Here is a 26,676-nt window from a genome sequence, read left to right as displayed (position 1 = left end):
GTGCAGGATGTCAGAATATAAGAATTAAAACTGCCTCATAAAACAACCATGCACTGGTGTCAACAATACATCTTCAAAAACAAAACCTAAATACTTTAAAAAAATTAAAAATTTCCAAATGTCTTTCAGGGTAAACTGCACTTGGTGACATGAAAGACCAAGGATACAGGGTGTATTGTCAGACACTTAAAGCAGGCCCTGAAGCGGGATGCAGAGGTCAAAGTGGTACGTGTATCTGCTGTTTATAGTTTTAGAAATAGAAATACATATTTAAAAATGTATAAAGCCTAATTGCAGTTGTTTGAGTAATCATATCCACTGTAAGTTTTTTTTTTAAATATATAACTTATTTCAGCTAACTGGGATGTAGCAGACATCTCAGAAACACAAAGCTATCACTTTTGTTACTTATAGGTTACATGAAATTACATTTAGCTGACACTATTATCCAAAGTGACTTACAATTGCTATATAATCAGAAGTTCTGGAGCAACTAGGGATTAAGTGTCTTGCTCAAGGACACATTGGTTGATGTTCCCAGTGGGAATAAAATCCAGGTTTGCCACACCAAAGGCATGTGTCATATTACCACCCCATAATTTATAGTTTCAGTTGTAAAGCAACCAGAAAGAAACACAAGTCAAGAATTCTTCTCAATCAGAATTCTATTCAAGATTCTGAAGTCCTCTGGAGAACGAGGATATTGAGCACACTACTTCCCACATTGATATATTAAATTCTAAACCAATCTGTAATTACTTTCCTATATAAATATGGATTTCTATTTGTATGTAGAATATGCTAAATAAGACTTTTCATAGCCCTAGGTGGTGCTGATGATGACTGAACGGCTTCTCCCTGTGTAGATCCTGCAGGCTGCTCAATTTGAATGACAGCACTCTGCAAGTTTAATTAAGTTATAAAAAGCCAGGTATGACATACTTTTCATCGAAATCAATAAACAACCATCACATTTCCAACATGTGTATCTCAGTTTTATTTTTGATTCAACCTTATACAGTACTGTAACAAAACCAAAAAAGAATAAAAATAAACAGAAGATAAACGTACATACTTTTAAATGCTCTAATTACAAAAAGATGTTTGAGGATGAAAGTAGTTGGGGAAAGGAAAACATTTGAAGCTCTGGTGTGTAATGAGCAGCTGTTATTCATTAACTGATGACATATACAGGAGAGTGATGAACAGTTCCCGCTTTGAACTGGCCCGGGTCAGTCAAACAGTTGTTTCAGTACACATGGGAGAGGTGGAACAAAATTAGGGCAATGAGGAAACCATCAATGTAGAGTGGATGAGGTCCCAGTTTTACTCCTCCCCCCCGGTGTCATCCCAGTCCAATTAACCAGACCCCAACCTTCCATTTTTTAATGACTGCTGGAGCTGGGCCACAGACAACAGTGAGAAGACACAGCAAGGAAGAAGGATAGACCTGCCTTGCTCTTTTCAGCCATGCAGTAAATAACTAAATATAACAACTGACAAGAGCCATGGAGGGCTACCCTTACAAACAGAGGGAGAGGCCAGTGAGAATGAGGGTCTAGGTTTCATAGTTGGGGTTCTTGCGGAGGATAACAAAGCCCTCCAGAATGGGGGTGACAGGTAGGTACTCTTCTGTTGCCAGCTCAGCCCTCTCTCCATGAGCCAGCAACACTGGTGTGGTGTGGGTCTGGAAACCTGTGATTGCCTTTGGCTTGCCTGCCTGGCCCACGACATCCACAGCCTGTAGACAAATCATACAAACAGACTCATGTTAAACATCAAACTATATTAACAAAGCTTGACTGGCAACATTTCTACAAAAGTCAGTATAATACTAATTTTCTTAGGCTTCACCTGTCCAACTCTGACAGACACGGGTAGTGGTCTTAGCTCTTCATCGAAGGTGACCAGCATGCGTGGCTGCATGGCTGCGACAAGGCCGTAGAGAATGTAGTGAGATTTCCCCAGGATTACTGTAATGCAAACAGTGAAGACCAAGGGGAAGGTTTACACAGGGCAATCACTGATTCTAAAACAGTAAAAGGACAATGTTACACATGTGTGGAAGCAGAAAGTTGAGGCAAAAGCAGCAGGAGGAAAATAAACGAACTGTTCTTGACGTCAAGGAAGGAAACCAGCACGGTGAGAAGTCCAGCCACGGCAACCTGACTCATCAGCTGCCTGTCGCTATGGTAGGGACAGAGTGTCAGTGTGCCTTTGCCCAGGTGAGTCAGACCCTGTGGAGGAACAAACCGCGGTCAATAATCACTCGTACAAACAATTGTTCCGCAAAGATCCCTTGTGTCTCGTACAGAGGGCCTTTTGTGTTACCACCCACCTGAGCCAGTCGGACCATGAAGAGATTGTTAGGGTCTTTGGCGTGATACTGTGCCAGCTGCCTCAGCATGGCAGCCAGACGGGCATTATTTGTGCCTGAGTAAATGGAAAAAAATGGAGAGTTAAATCTGTTGAGGAAGTCAACACTAGAGGCACTCTAATGGCATTTTTCCATTACATGGTACCTGCTCAACTCGCCTCTAGGCTGAATTGCACCTTATCCAAAAGGACAATAGATTAAAGTATTAAACACATTTATTCAATATTTTAGTGAAAAACATCATTGGAGTCTGTAACAGCATCTTGTTTGTACTCAAAATACTTTTTACACACATTGTTTTTAAGTTTTTTGGTGAGAGGGTGTTTATTTGTTATTAAATAGTGTAAGGTAGATTTATTGCTTTTAATTTAATATTTATCCATCATATTTTAGTTTTGATGATTTTATTTAATACAGCAAAACACATATGCAAGTCTTGATACCAATATTGGTAGTGTTACTATTACAATAGCTATCTATTCCTGGTTAAAAGTCTACTGTGCATCAAAGCCCTGAAGACAAAAAGGACAGGTGTTTATAGTATTGTCACAGCCATTAACACACAGTTAACATTATTCCATGTAATCCCTATAACCCGACTTACCGCTGCCCACCATGCCCATGGCGAAGATGGAGTTGTGGGACACCTCGGGGTCGGCATCGTGAGAAAACTTGCTGAGGGTGTCCAAGATGTTCAAACGAGGGTTTGACACGGAAATGAGAGCCAGGGCAAGGGGAACCGCTCGCCTCAGGGTGGGCTCACCATAACGCAGCTGGTGATATGAATGCAGAGACAATGACAGAGTAAGGAAGAAATATTTGGCGTTAATTATTTTAATTGCCTAAGTCAGCAGTAACTTTTCAGTAAACATAGTTGACACATGACAAAAAGGAAGTCTTCATGCAAGGATCTTGTCTGATTCCGTTTGGACATCAGGATAATTTAGAACAGAGTAACAAATGACAGACCATAACAGAGTATAAAGAGAAGAAAAAAATCTATGGACCAGGATAAAAAATACTGATGATGTAAAGGGGATCAAAGGAATGGGGGAAAAGTGGCAGATGGTGAAGTCTGAAAATTGGAAAGTACAGTTAAGTCAAGTCAAGACAACCAGATGAAAAAGGTCTCTTTTTAAACAGACTCAGTGGACAGAAAGATCAAAAGAATAAGAAAGGAGAGGTGTTGAGATGGGAGAACAATAACATTCACTAAAGGTAAAGGAAAATAAAAGAATAGAAATTCTACTGTGATCAGTGCTACTGACCAGGTGTCCAAATGTTCGCAGTGCCATTTCAGACCCGATCTCTTCCCCCATGGCAATCAGGGCAATACCAAGAACAGCTACACCCTGAGAGGAAAACAAACAATTATAACAAGACCTCATAATCATGCATAACATAGCTGATAAGAACTACTTAACTATTTAATTGGCCAAACATTGATGATTGACGATAATCACAGTAATAAGTTAGTCCTTACCTGGTGGGAGCCCATGTCCGCAGCAGTCTCCTTCTTATCTTTGTCCTTCTTATCCTTTTTGTCCTTGTCTTCCTCTTTTTCCTTCTCTTTGGCTTCGTAGTGCTCACTGCAGATATGGAGAAGCTGCTGCACCTTCAGCACATTACCAGAACCTGAGATGGATGCAAATTATACAACGAGTTGTGAAGATTTGATGATGATTAGAATCCGCAGACACTGCACTCTATGTAGATCAGCACTTAGCAGTGAATAAATGCAAAGATTGGGTGATGGATATCTCCATGACTGCAAACAACAAAACTGCTTCGGAGGGCTGGAACCCAGAACTTTGTGACTGACCTGCATATGCACAGATATCCACTAGTGTGTTGGCAAAGCTGCGGAAAGGTTCAGGTACAACCTGTAGAGCTGCCAGGGTCGTCTCAATCGCCTCTCCTTTACCTATGTTTAGTGAGTAACACGAACAGAATAGTTACAGCAGCTATAATAAAAAGGGTGATAACGGATGGTGATAATATACAGTGATCATGGAATTGGCCTCTTTAACAGAGCATGACCTACACAAAGGTTGAGAAGAAGCGGTCACACATCACATATTGCTTAGTTTTGTTTTGCTTAAAATACTTTGCCACTGCAACTCCTCGTCACGCTGTTTTGGACAATCTCTTGTTATTATTGTAGTTAGTCATTCTGAGGCCTGTCCATGCTTACCCAGGTGGTTGAGTCCCAGGCCTAAAGGCAACCAGCGGGCATATGTGTCCTTCAGCTCCAGTTCGCTCTTCTCCATGATGGTCTGGACAATGGTGGAGGTCACATCACCGTTACAAGATCCTACTGCGATCATACCACATGCCAGCGCAGTCACTCCAACCACCTAGAGAATCAACACACACGGGCGCACAAACACACACAAGCAAATGTTGGTAAACTGCGAAACATATGTGGAGTGAGAAGATCCCAAACACAGATCACACAGCCATACCTCCATGCTGGATTTGGAGTCTCCCATGACTGGGAGAAGCAGAGAAAGGACGTCTTCTCTGTTGGAGCCAGCATAGGCAAGGCCCAGTCTGAAAACAAGAAGACAAGGATCAAGACGTAGCCATAATGTGGCATCATAAGATGACACTTTACAATCTCCGGAGAAGAAACTCAAGTATTAACAGCAGTACAAAAAACACACCAAAGCGATAGGTAGAGATAAGTAGAAAAACTAGGCCACAAACAGCCCTGTACGCCAAGACCCCGCCAAGACATTTTCCTTGTAAAATTTGGAACATGTCTGTGTAAATATGCTTTAAAGAGTAACTCTCGCCAAAATGCAAACTAGGGTCTTTTTGGGAATGTACCCGAGTCAAACCTTTGTTTAAAAGTATATTGACGAAATTTAAGATTTACAGTTTTATTGTTTTCGGTCAAATGGCCTATTGAATGGGAGTTTTAAGGGCACTACTATGATAGCATCAAAATCACTATTAAAACATTAAGGAGGCTCGACACAACATGACTCTTAGCTGGAAGTATCAGCAGCGTCTCTACACATGAACTCAAGCATTGAGAACATTGTGTACACAGAGCTTATTAAAAAGAAAGGTTTTAAGAACTCACAGTAGCTGTTGTTTTTTCCAGTGACCATCCATCTGCAAGTCAAAAATAGTCAAGGGCGCGGAAGTTTCATGTTGTGTCGAGCCTTCTTAGTGTTTTAAAAATAGTGATTTTGATGCTATCATAGCAGTGCCCCTAGCTCTGCCATTCAAAAGGTAATTTGACCGAAAAACTATAATACGATAAATCTTAAAAGTGGTGCTTCCGTCATTCACAAAAAAAAAAAGCCTAGGTTGCATTTTGGCGAGAGTTACGTTTCAATGTTTAACTTGCTACATGTGAACACTCTCCTCACCCAAAGATGGCTCCTATCCTCATGACGTTGCTGTTGTGAAGGACATAGTCAGAGAGCAGGGCGAGTGCCGGGTCACATTCATTCCTCACACCTGAGTTGACAATGCCACAGGCCAGGAGGGCACCAGACTGCAGAGAGACACGACGCAAGTTATATTAAAAAAAAAAAAAAAAAAAGGGAACAAGGAAGACACTTTAAATGCTTGCTTTTCCTTCAGAGGAATGATCTTATGAAACATAAGTTAGTAGATAATATCATGTTCAGAAGGTCAAAGTCAAAAGTCCGTAAGGAAGCAATCCTGACATAGTTGCAATCTAGTCAACCCAATGTATTAACTTTAAAATGTATTTGTTGTAGTGCCTTTCACTTCAAACTGATGGCATGTTGAGTATCTCACTTAGAAAGTACCAAGATAAGACAAAAAGAGGTGCAAATAAAGTTGAAGATGGGGAAATGACATTTGTAAAAGCTCATCCTGAAAAGGTTGTGATATGACCCCCACATCAATATTAGAAAGTAATATAAATAAACTACTACAGAAAGGTTTCCAATGTTTACCTTGATGTAGTCCTCAGAGGAATAGAGATATTTGTCTATCTGGGTCAGACCGCCATCCACGTCCCACAGCAGGATCATACCAAGGGAGGCTGCAGCACTCAACATACCTGAGGACATTTATATGATCTGTAGTCACCAAACAATCAAATTATCCTACATTGGAATACAGAAATCACAAATATTTGTGAAGGGTGGGTTCTCATTTACCATGGTCCTTGTTCTTGTACAACCATTTGTTGCCATCATCTGTAAGCAGCTTGTCCTGCCCAAAAGCTGCGTTGACAAAGCCGTTCACGAAGGAGGAGGCCAAGTTCATACGAGCAGAGTCAACCTGTGAGCCACTTCCTCCAAACCCTGTCACATACGGCACAAAGGTCATGCAAAGTGCCAAATAATGAACAACCAATACACAAAAGTAATTGAGTTTATTTGGCACAGTGGTTAGTAATGGGGTTTTTCCATTACATGGTACCTGCTCAACTCGCCTTTTTTTGTTTTCTGTTAGGAAAAAAAGTCCCTGGTACCTGCTAACAGGTACTTTTTTTACGTCGAGGTTGAAAGCGAGCTGAGGTGATACCAAAAGGTGACGTGAAAAAATGCAGACTAATGATTGGACGGAAAGAATCGTCACTAATCAATGCATCATTGCTAGCGACACATGGGGGTGTCCTGAACAAACCCTCCATTCATAAATAGCTTAGCCAGCAGTGTTTGTTGCTGCCTCCAGCTTCTTTTGAAACTTAATTTGTCTTCTGGCTGAGGGAACAGCCAAGAATAAAAACACACCTTAGACGTGTGTGCTTGTGTGTGTGTGTGTGTGTGGCGTTATGTCACAGCAGTTTTCTGCAGCGCCGCCATGACTATCCGCCCCGCTTGGTACTAAAATCTGCAATGGAAAAAGGAGGACGCGGCACAGCAGTTGAGCAGAGCTGAGCTGGTACCATGTAATGGAAAAACGCCATTAACCACAAATACAGCAGCAACCTTATTTTACTTGCTCTAATCTAGACAGATTTGAAATGAGTTGTCTGTCACCAATACCATACCTAACTGAGCACACACACAAAACCTGCAGATTTGGACTTACTGTTGTTTTCCAGGTGTGTTTTGTAGATGTCATCTGGGACTTTGGGTTCCATGATGTCCAGCTGGAGAGGACAAGATGAGTGTGTTATTAATAAAAGGTGAAATGTGTCGAGTCATCCTGACATTAAATTTAGGTCATAATCCTACATTTCTGAACCATTAATCAGTATTATTACAATGTGTGACGCAAGATTAAAGTTAAATAGTAAGCTAAAAATATGTCTCTAAAAATATTGTAGGTGAGAAATAGGCAATGCAGTAACAAAACCATGGTTCATATTTGATTGGCGCTGCCTATTTTGCTGCCTTTTACAGTTTCATCCATTTATGGGGCAGACCTAGTGGATAGAGAAGAGAGTTTAGGACCAAGAGGTCGTCAGACCGACAGGAAAAAGATCTGGGTGGGGAAAGTGAAAGAGTAGCCCTTGAGCAAGGCCCCAACCGCTTCATTTGAGCCACTCAGTGGCCAGCAGATCAGACTGTGGTTGTACTGGGCAGCTTCCAGGTATGAATGTGTAACTGTGTGTATGTGACAGGTCGTCGTCGCAAATAAGAAGTTATTCTCAATTGACTTACCTCAACAAATAAAAGGTTAAAAGGAAAAAACAGGCTTTGTTTTTGTTATACAGGAACTATATAGCTGTTCAAACTCTTGAATTATTGCCAACGCACTAAAACATTTTAGGCAAGAAATCGCAGTACAGTAACAGTCTTGGTTTATATTTGATCTTGTCTAGTTTTGCGGTTTAGTACAGTCTGGATGCGGAAGTAAAACCTGTAGCCCTCAAGCCAGCGGATGACGCAAAATGCGTCTGAGCGGGGAGATGTGCATGAAGATCTAGGTTTTGGCCAGATGAAAGTTTACCATACTTTACACAAATTACCAACATTGTTTTCATACAAAGCTGGTTAAAAACTGTCAAAGTTTAGCCTCCCTTGTCCTGTTTTTCCTCTATCTCAAATAACATTCATTTTTTTCTTCCCTCCTCTTTTGTCTTACCTCTCTGGCCAGGGCCAGGAAGTTGCTATTGAGCTGCACGTTGGACATAATTTCTGTCAAGTCCTCGTAGTCTTCGACGTCTTCATTGAGCTCCAGGAACATGCCATGGCGACCCAGCATGAAGGCCATCTGCTTCTGGATAACTCTGCATGGTAAATATAAGGTAGTTTTTCATACACCACCCACTATGACACAGTGGGCTTTATATTTCAAAGAGAGTACATATGAGAAGGGTCAACCTAACTATAACAATATAATTACAGGAAAAGTACAGGGTCGAAAACAAAAAGACACATTTGAAGAAGATGGGACTGATCCTTTACACATTGCTGTGCCCATAAACCTTGATAGATTAATAACTTTTATCATTAGCGTGGCCATCTTAAGTGCTCTACGAATAGTGCTTTTATGGTGCTTACATGTCTTTGCAGGATGTGAAGATGTTTTCTACTAGCTCCACATCATTGAGCATCAGGGCCAGGCGCAGGGCCTCTGGATAACGGTTGAACTTCCTGAAGATGTTCAGGGAACATCTCAGTAGCGCTGAGTTTTCTGGCTCGGGAACGTAACTCACACAGCTGGAGGAGGGATGCAGACAGGAGATGGAATGGGCATATTTCAAAAGTCAACCAGCCCGAGTTTTGAACTGTATGCTACATGCTAATACATAGGGCTTGTATTTTCTAAGCACAGTGTGAAATCTGAACATACCTAGTGAGGTACAGGCAGACTTTTCCGTAGGCATTTTCATCGATGTAGTCCTCCAGCATGTCCAACCTCTCAATCTCCATCAGCAGGTCGCACGCCTCATGTTCAGCATTGTGGGCCATGTTGTAGGGCACAATCTCCTTCACTAGTTTCAGCAGTGTCTCTTGCTGCGTCTTGTCATTCTCCTCTACCTCCTGCCACTCTTTAGCTACCTCACCAGCCAGGTGCCTGGGAGACGGCAGACAGAGAAGAAGTGCAATGTTTTTGAATTATGCCATTAGCAGACACAGAACAAGGTGTCCAAAGACATTACGATTTTTTTCCCCCCAACGTCAGCCATTCACTTTATAATTTCTTATTTTTTATAGAGTGACTGTTATCCCATACTCCACACACAATGTGTCTTATGGCAACCCTGATAGTCTGTAGAGAAAAGGACATCAGTTTCTTTTTCCAAACACAATTTGTCATGACATAATTAAAAAGAAGTGTAATAGAGCCTAAGCTCTTCTGTCCCCCTAGTTTTCTCATAAGCTTCTTTCATTTTTCTTTATGAAAAGCTGAAACACTGTTTTTTTTGTCCATATTTAATGGGCATTAACTATCATTATGATTGGCAAATTGAACACTGACATTTAAAAAAAAAAAAAAGAAAAAAAAAAAGGACTGAATAATTTGATAGCAATCAACAGCCCCCATTTTTCTTGTTTTTCTGCTGAACTGACATTGAACCAAACCTCTTAAGAAACAATTATCAAAGAATATCTGCATATCCTCAGTTTACAAAGCAGCTTCTCTAATAACCACATGAGCATTACATGCATTGGCCGAGTCTCGTCTTACCTGACATATTCATGTCCCCAGGAGGCCAGCTCTTCCTGGGAGCCTAGCAGACGGTACTTCAGACACTCCCTCTCACCGCTCATGGTCATGGCCAGCACTGACACCACATCCGCACAGAAACGCTGCCAACACAAACACCATCTACAGTTTAAACTAGTGCTGCAGGATATGAGGAAAATGTCTAATGTGATTATTGTAACTGATATTGCGCTTGCGTAATACACGATATTGGACGTAATGATCATTTTTGTATCATTCTTATTTTCAGAAGAAATTCAAATGATTATTGTGGGATTTTTGCGAGGCTCTGTACCAAACAAAGATTTTTTATTTTATTTTTGTCTGTAGGATACAATTTGTAGGCCGGGACATCTGTGCAGCACCACAATGCCACATTCAGAATGGTTTAACAGATATATTCCCATTAACAAATATTGTGCCTTCCTGCGATTTGGATATTGCAGTAATCCGTACTGCGATTACGATACGATTGTGATTAATTGTGCAGTCCTAGTTTATACTTAAGGTCTCTAGGCAAGACTGCAACAATTAGTCAATGAACCCATATGTGATTGTCAGATAATTTATTGGCGGCTATTTTGATCCATCGTTTAGGTCAAATTTCAAACAAGAATGCTGAACATTTGAAGGCTCCAGCTTCTCAAATTCTTTAGGTTTTCTTTGTCTCATATTGTAATGTACTGAGCATGTTTTTTGTTTTGGACTGTGGACAAAGGAAATGCATTAGAAGCCATCAGACTCAGGGGAAATGATAATGTCTATTTTTACAGTTGTAGTTTTACAGACCAAACAAGTAATCGATAAATTGAGAAAAGAAATTGAAGATAAAATTGATCAAATATGGAATACCAGAAAATTTCAACCATTTATAGCGTCAAGTCATATATCTGCATTAGCCTTTAAACTATATTTGTTTTGAACTACATCAGGATTGCCAAGCATATTCCTGTGCATTTCTTGTGCCCAAAAGAATTGTGCACTATTTCCAATATGGTGATTCCACAGAAAATTGTCAAAAAAAAAGAAGCATGAATTTATAAATTTTCCAGCATCAAAGTAAAGCCTTACCTTGTTCTCTCCAGGAGCCATGCCCTCATAGATCTCTTTGAGCTTGCCGTAGTGTGGGCGCAGGAATTTGAGCGGCTTGGGTACTGAGGTCATGGAGGTGGTTGAGGAGCGGATTAGTCTGCGCAGCTCTTCCAATGCAGGACGGTACAGCTCTGTGTTCTTCTCCTGCCAACGTAAAGAAATTGTGAGGTTTTTGCCTTGTAAGGGTTTACACCCCAACACACAAGAATCATATTAAAAAATATATATACTTACACTTAATCTCTCCACCATCATCTCCAGGTCCTCTTGTAACTGTTTGTCTTCCTCTGACTGAGAAGTAGGGAAGAGAACAACATCATGTTATTAATCAAAATTATAAAAAATGTAAAACAAATACACAGCCTTATTTGCCACTGTTGGAGAGGGATGTCCTTAGATTTTAGATGAAAAGGTAATAGTATGTATACTTCATGTAACACTTCCAGGATTGCTCCGGTGCTTCAAGAAATTCTGCCGGAAGCATGCATTTTCCATTTCCTACCGTTCTCTCTGTATTGGAATTCGGTGGATTAATGAGGACTATTGTTGAATTTCCTCAGATCTCTGCAGGGTAAACTGCAAAAGCTAGCTAGACTATCTGTCCAGTCTGGGCTCTCTTAGCGCCGCCCATGATGGTTCCGATTGGTTTAAAGAAATGACATTAAACCAGAGCGTTTTCCATCCCATCCCCAAATGCTGTGTGGAGTAGCCAGACTCTCCTTCAGCGCGGTATGGAGGAAGATCTGGCAAAGCAAGACTAATAATGTAATAAGTTTTGTTATTTACTGTACGTTGCCTTCTTGAAATTGTGCATCAACACCTGGCATTGACACCTACCTGAATAATGTTGTTGCTGCCTAGCAGCATAGCACAAAGTGATGTTTTGAATATTTGCTGTTAAACCCATAGGGACAAAAATAATGAAAAATGAACTTGGTAAAGTCTGACCTTGTAGTTGCATGGTGTCAGAATGTTACACAATGCATAAACAAGACAGCAACTAATTCGCATGTTTTCACTAAATATCACATGGCTTTCAACTAACCGGAGCAAAAATAATCTGATGAGTGACACTTCACACTTGCTAACTGATAAAAACGACTACAAGCTAACGATACTAACTATTTTCATTAATATATTCAGAATAATATAATAAACATTGTTTGAAATATGCCCGTTTGTGATTCGTCAATTATAGAGGCTAACGTTGTCTAGTGCAAGAGGTAGTACAGCCAGTACTAGTGGTCAATATTGAGCAAACAAGTATGACGCCAGTTGTTTATCAAAAGTAAATCTTTTTGTTGTTTCGGATTGGAGTTTTTCTGAAACAAATGCAACAATACATAAACTATTCATCAATCAAACCGCAACACGGACTCTTTGTGTAGCGTAAATGGTTTAACGGATGAATCCTTTATTTTTTTCTTGATATAGCTAGGCTAGTTCAACGTGAATGCTACCACTTGACTCCCATTAGCTAGGTCTATGGTTATTTGTCATTGCACTTATTTTACAATAAAGAAAAACAATTATTCTAACAAAAGACAGTCTATAGTGGTTAGATATAACGTTAGGTTGATGCAGATTAAGTGTAAGATTTTATTCGACTTCACGTTAGCTACTGTGTCCATTATTCAATGTTAAACATGGCTAGTTGAACATGCTAGCTAACATAGCAGTACAGACCAGCGGGCGAGCTAATGTTAGCTTACCCTGCTGAGTTGGGCTAGCTAGGCTAAAGTTAGCTAATTGGTCGAGTTCAGCTAGCTATGAGCCTTTATGGACGCAAAATTTTAACAAATCAAGGTAAGGGTGCTTTATATATGATATTAGAGTACAGTTACTGATAGCCTTTACGTTATCTAATAAATGACAATGACTTCGGCCTGCTCAACCATGTTGTCAAAGCAGCAGTGACTAAGGCAAAATAATACCTCTAGCCACTGTGACGTTATTTAGCACACATTGTATGAGTAAAACACCCCCAATATACCAATTCTTGCTCCTCTTTCTTCTCCTTGTCCTTCCCTGAGGACTGCTGCCCCTTTTCCTTTCCCTTCTCCTTCTCATCGGTCTTTTCGGTCTGCTTGTTCTCTTTATTTTTTGCCTCCTCCATAGTTGCGGTTCTATGAACTGTCGGCTACCAAACGGAACTGAGGAAGCCTGATGTGAGCGGACCGCTTCTTCTTCAGTACAGAAAAAGTGTTGTGATTTCACTTTACCGCCCCTGCTGGTGGGGATTTAAAATCGTTGGATGTGTCTATTTCAGGTCCTGCGAAACACGGGAACTTCGAGTAACACCCGTTCGATCTAGGTTACGATTGAGAAAAAAAAAAATACATGTTCCGTTTAATTCCATTTTACTTTCAAAGACGTTCAAATACCCCAAGAAGAATACACTTTAGTGTTGCTTTTTACGCATTCCAGTTTTGGATGATATATTTAGGCCACATTTTACAACACGTTATAGCGCTCTTAGACACAACAAAACTTGTATCGATCAGTTTTCAAGCTTTTAATTGAATACGTACTAATAGTAAAAGTCAACCTTGTTAACTTAAGAAACATAAACACAAATGATAAGAATGTCCTGCAAGTGGTATATGCATGAATGCTTATTTCCAATGCTTTGCGAGTCATTAAAGTAGCAGCAGAACTGGTCATATGACTACATGGAACTGAATCACATGTCACATGCCCCTGACTGCTTCCCTGTTTATGCTAAAATAACATGGCTCTTGAAAGGTGTGAGTTGCTGTGTAACGTAACCTTATTTTTGTTGTTTTCTTTCTTTGTTGTTGGCGAGGGGCAGTCTAAGGGGTTCAGGAAGTTTAATCAAGTGCACGACACCAGTCATAGTGTTGTGTCTGAGGAGCAGTGGTTCACTCAAAAACTGGATCACTTCGTAGGGGCAGACAGCAGAGAGTGGAAGCAAGTAAGTCTGTTTTTATGTTGTATACGTGGATCCTTACAAGGGTTGGAATATATTTTGTGAAATAAATCTTGGTGATCAGATCAAGCTTTAATTTAATTTCCCATGAGCTAGAGCATGGCATAAAGCATTGTAAATGTAGTCACTGTATGATCCCTTCCAATACAGTTAGACAAGTGTATCAATGTGCACCTGTCTATCTGTCAAAATTCTAATTAATACTTTCAGACAAACTGATGAATACCTTTTTCCACTCTGAAAAACGTTCTTTTTCTTTCCATCAGAGGTACTTTGTAAATGAAACATACTACAAGCCGGGTGGTCCAGTGTTTCTGATGATAGGTGGAGAAGGACCGGCCAATCCAGCCTGGATGCAAAACGGCACCTGGCTCACCTATGCCAAGAAAGTAGGAGCTCTTTGCTTGATGCTGGAACATCGCTTCTATGGCAAGAGTCACCCGACCATGTAAGTTGGACCTTGCTGATTAAATTCTTGAATTTGGCTCTCTTTAAATCTTTGGTTTGGTGACAACAATGCCAAACGGCACTTAATACTGCATCAAGATGTCAAAAATGCTAGTCTTTCTGTTCTTTCAAGAAAACGTTATCTCTAGACCCTACATCAGTAGCATAGGCAAAACACAAAGGTGTATGGGTAGAAGGAGACAGACACTTGCATTGGATTGCCATGCTTTAAAAAAAGAATAATGAAAAAGTCTGGACTGGTTTCTTCGTGTGTGTACACCAGAAAAGGTCAATTTTGGTAGTAGAACCAAATTCACAATTTTTAGTTAAAGACAGGAATCAAATCCATTTGACGTCTCCTCTCTGACCTGTCTGCTGAAATTGACCAATAAACACAAATCCATTTACTTTTTATTGGGCAATTCTTTAGCATCACTGATCCAATAATCGATAATCAATTTTTGGTCGAGCAATGGGAGCCAAAATAAGCCAAATACTAAACATGCAACAAAGTGAACTTCCTTTGTTCTGCGTCAAAGAGAAAAAAAAGTACAGGTTTGAACTTCCTATATAATATAATTTATCAAATATAATGGCTGGTTTACTGGTTTAGTGTTACATATTTATTCAACAGAAACTGTTGCTGCCCTTAAACCAACTGGCCTGGGCCCTCAAACCACAAGCAGTTACTATGATGTTAGACATTATGCTGGTCCATTTGTAGAAGTACAATATTTGAAGAACCCTTTGCAAAAAAAGCAGATAATTTGAATCTGGTACAATGGAAGAAAGTACAGTAAAAGTGTTTCAATAAATGTGGTTATGAATTGTGCTCATCCAATACTTTCAGAACAACAGATTGGTGTCGGCTTCCTCACCCTGGCAGTTAGATCTGTCACGCTGTAGTGTTGTCACCTACAATGAACAAACAGTTTCCCAGTGGGGATTGGGGAAGTATCCCTTTACAGTATGACCCTACGAAAGGCTTTACCATCACCTTCAACAGGTGTTCACAGCAGTTTTAGAGCTTTCAGCAACTCTGGTCCAACACTACTGTGGGATGAACAAAAGGACAAAAATCCATTGTGCAACCAGCTTCCTGTGTTTGGTGTTCACCGCAGCTAATGCTGGTGTAGCTGTTGCACCACTAGATGGCAGCCCTGCATTCAAAAGTCAGTCCTGTCTATGGGCAGTGTTGTATGATGGATATACTGTAGATACTTAATCAAATTACAATGTTCTCCATTTAGTGACCTCAGCACAGACAGCCTGCGTTTCCTCAGTAGTCGTCAGGCGTTGGCTGATCTGGCACACTTCCGTACTGTGATGGCAGAGACCCGAGGGCTGACCAACAGCAAGTGGGTGGCCTTCGGTGGGTCGTACCCAGGTTCTCTTGCTGCTTGGTTTAGGCTGAAGTATCCTCACCTGGTCCATGCCTCTGTGGCCACAAGTGCACCTGTGTTCGCTACTGTTAACTTCCCAGGTACAGACATTTCATGATATGATCACACACACACACACACACACACACACACAGCATATTTGTTCATTATCTCTCTTATCTCATAAAGAAACCATTCTTTTTTGGATAGTCACAGTTTCGTGCTAAACTCTATCTGAACTTAGACTTGCTGTCAGGAAGTAAACTACACACATAAAATGAGACTTGATATTCTTATGCTTCACTTCTTTCAGCTTTACATAATGCACTAAACAACTGTAGGAAAGATCCTCTTTTTAAATAGATTTTGCCAGCAATCCGTACAATGTGCTCCTGTCCATCTCTGTTGTGATGCGTTAAATCTCAAGCGTTCATTTAAAATGTATTAAAATTTTCCAGTTTTGTTCATTGTCTTGGAAGTAACAGTTGCGGGCAGATCAAAGAAGATAAGGGTTTCACTTTTTATCTGTGGTTGTGTTGTGTTTGGCTGAGCACATATTTTTTCTTTGGAAGGCTTCAGGCTGAAATCAAGGTCAGACTAGCTTTGAACATGGACCTGTACCATCCCAACCACACCACTGCTATCTTGAAGACATTATCACACACAGTCAGGCCTCATTCTCTTTCACTATGAACAATATCCAAGACAAAACACAGAGAATAGTGAATGTGGTGTACCATTGATGTCAGCTATCTTTTCCCCACCTAAAGTTATTATTTCCCGAAACAGCACTGCAGTAAGTCAGCTTTATTATTATGGCTTTCGCTCCAGGTGGAATTAGTCCAAGATTTTGTAATGGGGAGTTTCTGTTTTGAGAGCCTGCTTTTAGAGTTTCATAAACTGTGAAATTTACATTGGTTAAGACTTACCAAAAACCTTTTAAACAAATGCTTTTGCAAGCACTTGACTAGAACTGCGATCACACATTCTTTTGAAGATGAATTGGTGCTTTTGCTGTGGCTTAAAATAGTCCTGTATGTTTAACCAGGGTTGTTGTGTATTATTGTGGTCTTTTTTATAGCAGCAGAGGTTTAAGTGTCCACCCCTCCCTCTGTCTTTATGTTTTGCCAGAGTACTTGGAGGTTGTGTGGCGTTCGCTGGCCTCAGAGAACGCAGAATGCCCCCTGTTGGTGAAAAAGGCTTCAAGTACGCTTTTGGAGCGCCTGAAGGACCCCAAGACCTACGACAACATCACCAAAGACTTCAAGTACAGTATCTAACTTTCTGTAACCCATATCTATTCTGTCCTGAATTGCAAAGTTTGAGCAGACCAAGGCCTTGGATGATGTACGTCATCCTAAAAGATCTGGAAGACAAAAATCTAATAATGACCTGCGTAAATATACCCTCCATTAGCTAACCAGCCAACCACAATTATGTCTCTTTGATTGTCTGGTAAAGGGTGAAGGTGGGAATTCCAAAATATCAGACTTATTCTACAACACATTATGATATATGCTAAGACTGTCATCATGATATCTGTGTAACTGAGGAGGACCACCCCCCCCCCCCCAAATTGGTAAATCTCATTGCATTTTGATAAACTTTCAGCGTGTCATACATTGTCACTCTATTTTAGCCGAGAGCCAGGTAAGTTGTTTCACACTGATTGAACTGGCTGTTGCTTCATATTCACCGTACAGACTTGAAAATAGTATCAATGGTCTTATCTTTATTTCGGCAAGAAAGAATTTTCCAAAATCCTTAGGTATTCATTTAAATATGCTAATGTTTGGACAAGCTAGCCGTGCTGTGTGTGACACAGCACAATTAGATGTGAGCAGTTATAGAGTCAGTTGAAGAACTATAGTGATACCGGGAGCTGTGTGAGAGGTTCAAAGAGCAGCGAGGGTTGTCTTGGTTCCTGGTTTGATTCAGGTCCTGTTACAGCTTCATGCGTGTCCTTCAAGCCTTTTTGGACTGAGTCAGGGACTGTGGAATGTTGGACCAGCTCCAGAGAGGAAAACAAGGATATGATCTCCTTGATTTACATCTCTTTGTTTTAGAATTGGTCACTGCACTGGTTGTCTATGGCAAGCTTGTAAACCAAAATACATGTTTTAATCATACACACTGTATTTAAGTAAATGTGTTTATTATTCATAGTATTATTACTGTGGTCAAATATTTCAGATGCTAGCTTTAGTGTCACTTGTTTTTATCGTCGTTTTAACGTTTTTTTTCCACCCTGACAAGGATACAATTCAAATGGAAATATACATTACTAACACTACCTAAATAATATTACTAAGAGGTCCCGTATTATGCTCATTTTGAGGTTCATGTTTTTTGGGGGTTTCTACTAGAACATGTTTACGTGCTTTACTGTTCAAAAAACACATTCATTTTCTCAGCCTCTGTCTGAAATGCTCCGTTTGACCGCATCCTACTCTGATTGGTAAGCATTTCCGGGTCGTCCACATCTGCGCTCTTGGCATCGCTACACCATCATTGTATCCAGGGAATGACTTTAACGGCACTGTAGCAGCAATTTCTACCTATATAAACTATAGTTGTGACATCAAAACCTGGCGGCTCGTTTAAAGGCACAGTTTCTGAACATGTGCTGTGTGTTTTTCCCTGTGGATTGAGCATTTTGATGCTTTCACAGGATTTTTATAGCACCTCAACCTGCTTTTATAATAAAAAAGACATGGATACCTCACTTTTACAGTATACCAGTAGGTCCTTTAGAAAGACAGAAGGCCTTAGCATAGACAAACGTGTCTCCCTTCAGCATTTGTTTGTATTGTTTGTATTGGCACATTATTTCTCAGCCTTTTTTTTTTTACGTTATTTTCTTTTTCATTTTCTCTTTTCACTTTCAAACATGACGTAAGTCTTAGCACGCTTGTTCTATGTCTGCAGTCATTATCTCTGGTCTTGTTTTATGCTTATTTTATTATTATAATAAAGTTATAGTGACTGTATCGTCAGTAAGCTTAATGAATAAACAGGCTTAAATGGCTATTCTAATGGTGTGGTTAGTTTCCCTGGAATAACACTGTCATGAAGACACACCAAAGCCTTTACTTGACTTCAATGCCCAGACCACATTCGACATCCTTTATAATTTGGCTTCTTGCAGATCATGCAGACATGTCCTCATGCAGACTGAAATGTCACCAAGGTGGTTTGGAGGCTTGTCCAGTTTCCTAACCACAATGCCTCAGAGGATACAATACTTATGTCACAATTTCATCATAACAGGAGTATCTTCTCTCTCTCACACACACACAAACAATTCTAAAATCAGCATGTCACATGTCAACATGCTACCTAAATTCACCAGAGTAAAAGTCTAACAGACAGTCAAGGAAGCTTTAATTTTACCACCTCAGTCTTTTCCCTTAGACACATGTGTACGTATAGCTACACATACACACACAGGAAAGTATAACAAACACTTTCCCTTCAGGACACTGCACCTCATTACTGTAAATTTGACAGATGACCCTCATCGGCACATGTGTGTTAACATAATCAATGTTTCTTTTCTATTCAGACTGACTTCTTCTGATAAAACTAAGACTACAAGGCTACAGTGATGCTACTAAGTTATGCATTCACCCTCCCAGTGTCTGGAAATCATGTACGTCTTTACCAAAGTCCAATGCAATCCATCCAATAGTTGTCAACTGTTAACCTCATCGTGGCGCTACTGGGAAAGTCCGGGGATCAGCGAAGTCTGTAGGAATAATCCATAAGGGGCCAAGAATGTCTGTGCAAATACGTGTCCCTCCAGTATTTGTTGAGATATTGCAGTCTAGACCAAAGCGGTGGACCGAATGACAGATATTGCTGTCCCTAAAGCCACACCACTAGCATGGCTAATAAAGTTTGTTATTTTGTATTCTGAGGGATAAGTTGTAACTTTTTGAGTAGAGGTCAACATAATCTATCCACATTGAATGTTCAACACACTCAAAAAAGTGCTACTGCTTTGTTTAGCTGGTTATCATTTATAAAAAGCTATAAGCACTTGCTGGTGGCTAGTTTTTCTACTTTTATTAAAATGGCCAGAGGTTGTATTTCAGGAAGACAAGAAAAGAGTCCTCCAAGCCCCCCCTCCAAATTCACTTCTCTTCTTTATCTCCCTCCCTATTCCTTCTGGTTTCTCTCTTCTGTCTTCCTCCTCTTCCCCCTCCCAGCTTGTGTTCCAAACTGCAGATCCAGACAGAGATGGACTCTGCCTACTTCCTGGAAATGCTGGCTGGCAACTTCATGGATGTGGTCCAGTACAATGAAGACAACAGGGGGTTTGAGGTGAGGGAGAATAGATGCATGGCAAACAATCCGTAAAACATCCCAAAACACGGATTAAAGATGCACATACAGTACTTTTGGATTAAATCGACTAATAACTCACATTGTGTGCCAACAGTTGCTGTCTTTAAATGTGCTTGTTTTCATGTCAAAATAAGTATTTATAGGTGCACTACATTGAGACATTACAACTCCTTATCGCATATCATAAATATTCTTTACATAGGTTGTTAGCTGCTCAGGGGAATAGTTCATAAATCAAATATGACGCTAGAGCCAGTAGGTGGATAGCTTAGCTTAGCATAAAGATTAGAGGAAAATAGCTGTCCAAATTTAACAAAAGTGCCTCTAAAGCTCCATAGACAAGCTAGATGTTTCCACCTGCTTACAGTCCACCTGCTATCCTTTAAATGATCATTTCATCTGGTTTCAATGTCATCTAGTTTCATAACTTTTTACAGTCCAGTTCAGTCCTATTGTTTCAAAGAGCACTGATAAATCTACCGTCAACATCCCACAAGCATACCTTCACAATTTGGTATTCATATATTGACTTGAAAGGAAAAATATTATTGGAAATTAATCCAAGTTTGTAGTAAAACGTTTTATTATTTTTATAGACTAAAGATCGGAGACATTATTCCAGTATGGCTAGTAAATCCCCTTAAGGATGACATACATCTCTTCTCTTGTAGGTTTTTGTTGAATGTTGAACTGAGACAGCAGAGGTGGCGCAGAGGCTTTTGTGGGTAAGGGGTTGACGTAGTATCGAGTCTTGGTTGAGTGGAAGGCAGCTATGAGGAGTACGCAGGGTCACAGACAGCGAGAGCAGTATACTGAGACATAATAAACCCTGCATTGTTTAGCAGCGAGGGGCCCGGAGGTACTGCCCTGCAAGAGGGTCTCCAGGGTTGCTCCTGGGGTCGCTTGCTTACTCGCTTGCTTTTTCTGTGTCTCTTTATGAGGAGTAAAGCCCCTTTTTCTAACCTACATGTTCTAGATGGCTTGTGACTCAGCATCATACTTTTTGATGTTTTCAAATAATGACCACAATCCCGTTTGTTTTACACTCCACATGTTTTTTCAAATTGAATCTTGCAAACTGTATTAAAATTCACATTGTAAAGAAATTACTACAATTATAATGAATTATATTGCCCTGCCCAAGTCCAGATCTTTTGTTAATTCTACCAGCCCTTTCATTTTGGTTTACACACAAGTACAAACGCGTCTCACAACATGTTTTTTTAGTATCTGTTACTGTACATCTGGCCCAATTCCTATTCCAATTTTTAGCGCTTTTTATGTTTTACCAATCACCCCTTTTTTCCCCATTCCCTTTAAACATCCCATCCCCTCTCTGTCCCCCCGGTGCCTTGAGGAGACGTGAGTCCGGTTACCAATAAGCTGATGTGAAAAAGTAACAAAAGACTCCGTGGTCTCTCTGGTTTCCTGTCGCCCCAAGCTAAAGAGACGCTTATAAAAGAACCAAGTGGAACGGTGGGCCACAGAGTCCACAGCACTAGCTGACAAATACAGCCAACAGCTGCCTCTCTGATACAAAGAGCTGGGTATAGAGAAAACTACCAAGTTTTAGGTACCACTAAGGAATTTGGGTAAGGACTAGGACCGAGGTGTAACTCAATCAGAAACAACACAGCAGTGGCTTCACAGTAAGGGGTTATCAATGGGGTGCTTCATAAAATACGGTGGGGACTTATGTAATGCTGCAACTTGTAGAACAGTTCCTCTTTTACTCAAAAGATGCTGAGAGATGCAACCACTGTGTTGGACTGATGCCACTGAGTAGCCATAGTGCATTTCCGAGGAGCATTGTGGGTTGGTATACAGGCAGGGGATCACCACAATTATCCAAAAATTGCCGTGATCTCTCCTTCAATTATTGGGCCTTTTGATTCATGTTTTTCTGGCATATAGAACAGACCTTGAGCTAACTAGGAGAGAATAATGAAAATGTTGATAAATTTGCTTCAAACTCTTACCTTAATTATTTAGCTTTTTTTTCTTCTTCTTTTTTTACCTGGTGGTGTTCTGTCAATACAGGGCGTGCAGGGCACCAACATCACCATCAAGGTGCTGTGTGGCGTGATGGGTGACACCTCACTGGGGGACCCTTATGCGCGCTATGTTGCTGTGGCCCGTCTCATGATGGACACCTTCTCCATTAAATGCCTGGATGCCAGCTTTAATAACTACGCCAGAGAAATGACTAATACATCTTGGGATGGGCCGGCTGCAGGGGGAGGTGGGTATGGACATGTACTGGGAAGTGTTTTTGTTTGTTCGTGTAAACATGGTTATTTTAGTGTGTTCTACCTTAAAATGTCACCTTAATAACTAACCTGTTTTTACGTACCTTCTTACCTTCTATGTTTTGGGTCCGTTTTGTTGTCAAGTTGTGTGTGCGTGCGTGCGTGCATGCGTGTGAATGTGTGTTTGTTTTTCTTATGACAGAATAACATAAATGTTCCAGTGTCCAACAATAATACAGGAGCAATCAACTGCAGTAGAGGCAGAAACACCAATGTATTCATCATCAGTAGCATCAGGAGCCAAGAATAAAACGCAACCACAAGTCAGGCTGTGTGTTGACGTGTGGTTACAGTCCTAACGTAGCAAACCCATTTCTGGGTGTTGGTGAAGGGCTTTTTTAGGAAATGTTGAATAAAACAAACTAGGACGGTTCTGGCAAAGTCTGTACATCAAAAAAAGTAAATACATCATTTCTAAATAAGTTCCAAAACGAGTGTTTACATCATCTTGGGGTTAGGTTAAATTCAGAGCATTACACCAAAGTTGTTTCTTTTGAAACTTTTCTGAAGAAAGTAGTATGCTGTATGGTATGCTACTTTAAAAAAAAATGTTCTGGCTTGTTGGGGCGCTCAGTATTAAGTAACATTGTAGTATATTTAAGCAAAAATTGCTTCTGGCTTTAGTTTCATGAGTAGGAGGGCTGGCTGGGGATCTCCCTTTGCCTTACGTACGTTTCATTCGCAACATTTCCTCTCTTAATTGGGGCTGAAAAACTGAAAGTTAATACTTTTTGGATGTAAAGGCATTTTAAACATATTGTTGGCTCTACCTGCTATGTGTTGTCAGTGCCTTGGTGTATATGAAGAATCTAAATATGCTGGCATTTTGTTTTGTGTGTTACCAGGGAGACAGTGGGTCTACCAGACCTGCACTGAATTTGGATTCTACCAGAGCACTGATTCGCCCAACCAACCATTCACTGGCTTCCCTCTTGTGTAAGTACACTACATTTTGCCTCTCTGCCTAATGAACTCATGATTATGTTTTCAGTCTTGCACCTACTATTATTTCCACATCATACACTAACCATTTTCTTTTCAGTTTCATTAGACGTTGCATTGTTAACCTGTGTTTTCTCATCTAGGTATCATGTGAAACAGTGTGCAGACTTCTACAACGTCAGTGCTGAGCAGCTAGCGGAGGCCGTGGCCCAGACCAACGAGTATTACGGAGGCTATGACATCCGCTCCACCAGAATAGTACTTCCTAATGGGTCCATTGACCCCTGGCACGCCTTGGGAATAACCCAGGACATCACACCCGACCTCCCAGCTGTTTTCATCAAAGGTGAGAAAGAATATGCGTAATGGCAAATCATTATGAAGTAAAAGCACTGCGACTTTGTGTTTATAGCCCAAAAGAAAGTTATACTGACTTTTAGAAATACAATTTTAAAAGGATTATTATGATTCAGTCTGATTAAAAGAAACAAAGGATACAACAACAACGCCCACTCAATTATAAAGTAACTTTATCCCACATCTATGCTATCCAGCTTGCAACATTAGATAGCAAACTCGCTAGCAACAACCAGTTTGCTAGGTTGATGGATGGCTTGTTAGCGAGTGTTTGCCAACTGGAAGGATAAATTAGCTCATTTATTCTCAATAACCAAAGTATTTGGTGATTGCTGATCAAAATTGATCAAGACATCAGATAAAAAGTTGAGAAAAAAATTAGACTTTTAGGTTACAAATAGCAATTGTTTCAAACGTAGCTATGTCTCAACAATACTAAAAATTAAAAAATTTAAAAAAATATTTGTAAAGCATCTTTAAAAACAATACTTTACTAAGTGCTTTGACAGTGGAAACAAAAGCACGTATGAATCAATACATAAGTAGACACATCAATTCAATGCACATATGTATTAATGCACAATGTAGTGATAACAATAAAAAAGGGGTGGGGCAGCACTAAAAGACAGAAAAAAAAATCAGAATTCAATATCAAAATGGAGATGGCAGGCAGACAATGACAGACAATAAAAAGATGGCAGCACATAAAAGCAAGTCTATAAAAGGGTTTTTTAAGAATAGTTTTAAAAGAAGTTACTGATCATCAAATCTAATAATAATAATAATAATAATAATTATAATAATAAAACATGTTATTTGTAGAGCACTTTTCATTGAAAAAACAATCCCAAAGTGCTAGAGGAGTTTAAGAAGAGGGTAAAAAAAGAAGCTTATCTCCTCGTTCTAAAGCCGAGGCACCTTGATTGAGAATGCATGATCACCTCTGGTTTTGGGCCTCGACCTTGGAACGGTTAAGACCGTCCAAAATATAAGTAAACATGAACAACTCCACATTTATTATTATGGGTATGTAAACAGTGGAATGATTAGATTTATTGTCTATGTAGCACCTCCAGTTTTTATATGATATTTTGATGACATCACAAGCTTGAGATTTATCTGGTCTCCGCCTTTGAGAGAGTAGCTCACGTTCACAAATATTGATTGATCTTTCATGAAAATAACTAATGAGGATTAACATTTTGAGGAACTATTTTGTTATATCAACTTTTTAAAGTGTATCTCAAGGTCTAAAAATGTTGAGTCATACAAGTTAACTGAAGAATGACTTGTTTGTGACTGTATAAGCCAAGCAACAGTTAGGGAACAATGGCTCATTTGTTTAACTCTGACTTTATTAGGTGGATAATTGCACTTGTAACTGAGAAAATCTCAGATTTACTGTTTTTCACTGCCATATCCTTTTATATTTATATTTTTTCTCTGATCCAGGAACAGCCCACTGTGCCAACATGTACCCTGCCAAGAGTGAGGATCTCCCCCAACTGACTCTGGCCCGTGACCACATCTTCTTACTTCTCCAGAAGTGGTTGAAGCAATGATGGACAGCCAAACAGGCCATTTGATTGCTTTGCAAAGCAGATTATTACTCCTTTGTCCACATCATCAATAAATCAATCAATTTTATGTCTCACATGAAAACTGTACGAGGTACAATTCCAGTGAAATTATTTCACTTACATTGAAGTGAGATTGCTTATTTACTGCCACATTTGGGACTGCTTGAAAATGCACTTTTACTAAAGCATCAGTAGGTGTTTTGAATGAGTGACACAAGTTTAATCTGATGAATAAATAATACTATTTTTTTGAAGACTGTAGAAGCTATTTTTTCTGCATTTTTCAGTTTCATTTTGAGTTAACATTGCAAAGGTTTATATAATGTATTTCTGGGCAGAATATACATTATTAGTAGAGTTTCTCATACACACTTTAGAATAGTCCTAGAGAGTTTCATTAAATTAAACTTTAAATTAATGATGTCTGTCAGTGGACCCACGTTGATTTTTTTTTACTATTCAACTGAAGACCAGACGGGTAACGTCATCCAGAAATACTCATTTCTAATTTTGAAAGAACATTTTCTCACCACTGCCTTTTGTTGCATGGTATTGACCAATCCTTTCTGCATATAGGACATTCTGTGTGGCTAACTCTTGACCAATACGGTTCTTATTGAGAAACACTATTTCATTGTAACTTTCTTCTTTCACAGTAGCATTTGATGGTTCCACGACACATTAAAAATCATGTTTAAACAGGCAGCAATGGAACAGGAAAAAATGTTTCAACAGACAATTTGTCGGAAGTGGTTCCGGTTCATGGGTTTGCATGGGATCCGTTTTGCACAAACATGCACACGTCTGTGGTCTTGTTCAGCACAAGTTTAGTCTTGTTTGATGATAAAAGCGTGTTGTTGTGTTGGCTGCTCAACAGGAGCATGATGATATCTCCAATGGGACCCAGAGATGGCGTTTGGGTACACCCAACAACTTCTGGAAATCGTGTAATTTCGACGACATATTTGCAATGTTCTAATCTTTTGTCTTAATGTATTTGGTTTAAAGCAGAATCTTAAATAGAAAAAGAAGTGGCCTTGCATGACATGATAATATTAGACAGCTGTGTGTTCATTTACTACCTCCAAAACACAGACACAATGACCCCATACAAGCAGTGTTTATTTACACAACAGTCCCAATCTCTGTATCTCAGCTGGACGCTCAAGACCCCCACTCCAAGCACAAACCACATACCCACAAAGACTGAATCCTACTCTGAATCCAGCCCAACTATGGTTGTCCCATGCTGTGGAAGTGATTTCTTAAAGCCTCCACCTGGTTATTAAATTAG

General features: G+C 39.9%; 2 protein-coding genes across 2 annotated transcripts; one reads left to right on the top strand and one right to left on the bottom strand.

Annotated features, from left to right (window-relative positions):
* Positions 1 to 996: 996 nt before the first annotated feature.
* psmd2 (proteasome 26S subunit, non-ATPase 2) lies at positions 997 to 13,316 on the bottom strand. The gene is made up of 21 exons (XM_034865087.1): positions 13,059 to 13,316; positions 11,300 to 11,356; positions 11,045 to 11,209; positions 9,956 to 10,077; positions 9,116 to 9,340; positions 8,824 to 8,982; positions 8,405 to 8,549; positions 7,406 to 7,466; positions 6,526 to 6,672; positions 6,319 to 6,425; positions 5,761 to 5,888; positions 4,843 to 4,930; positions 4,572 to 4,734; positions 4,200 to 4,301; positions 3,861 to 4,012; positions 3,646 to 3,729; positions 2,982 to 3,150; positions 2,339 to 2,433; positions 2,111 to 2,237; positions 1,855 to 1,973; positions 997 to 1,741 (listed from the first exon to the last, which is right to left on the bottom strand). Exons 1-21 carry the CDS (start codon positions 13,179 to 13,181, stop codon positions 1,559 to 1,561), a joined length of 2,721 nt encoding a protein of 906 aa, XP_034720978.1. The 5' UTR covers positions 13,182 to 13,316; the 3' UTR covers positions 997 to 1,558.
* A 408-nt stretch (positions 13,317 to 13,724) lies between these two features.
* Positions 13,725 to 25,633, top strand: prss16 (serine protease 16). Its single transcript, XM_034865233.1, has 9 exons — positions 13,725 to 14,000; positions 14,282 to 14,463; positions 15,713 to 15,945; positions 16,976 to 17,111; positions 20,056 to 20,170; positions 22,235 to 22,436; positions 23,349 to 23,439; positions 23,589 to 23,791; positions 25,255 to 25,633. Exons 1-9 carry the CDS (start codon positions 13,797 to 13,799, stop codon positions 25,362 to 25,364), a joined length of 1,476 nt encoding a protein of 491 aa, XP_034721124.1. The 5' UTR covers positions 13,725 to 13,796; the 3' UTR covers positions 25,365 to 25,633.
* Positions 25,634 to 26,676: the final 1,043 nt, after the last annotated feature.

This window comes from Etheostoma cragini, chromosome 3 (genome assembly GCF_013103735.1).
Source record: "Etheostoma cragini isolate CJK2018 chromosome 3, CSU_Ecrag_1.0, whole genome shotgun sequence".
Lineage (NCBI taxonomy): Eukaryota > Metazoa > Chordata > Actinopteri > Perciformes > Percidae > Etheostoma > Etheostoma cragini.
The sequence above is the reverse complement of the archived record's forward strand: the minus strand, read 5'-3'. Positions and strand labels throughout refer to the sequence as shown.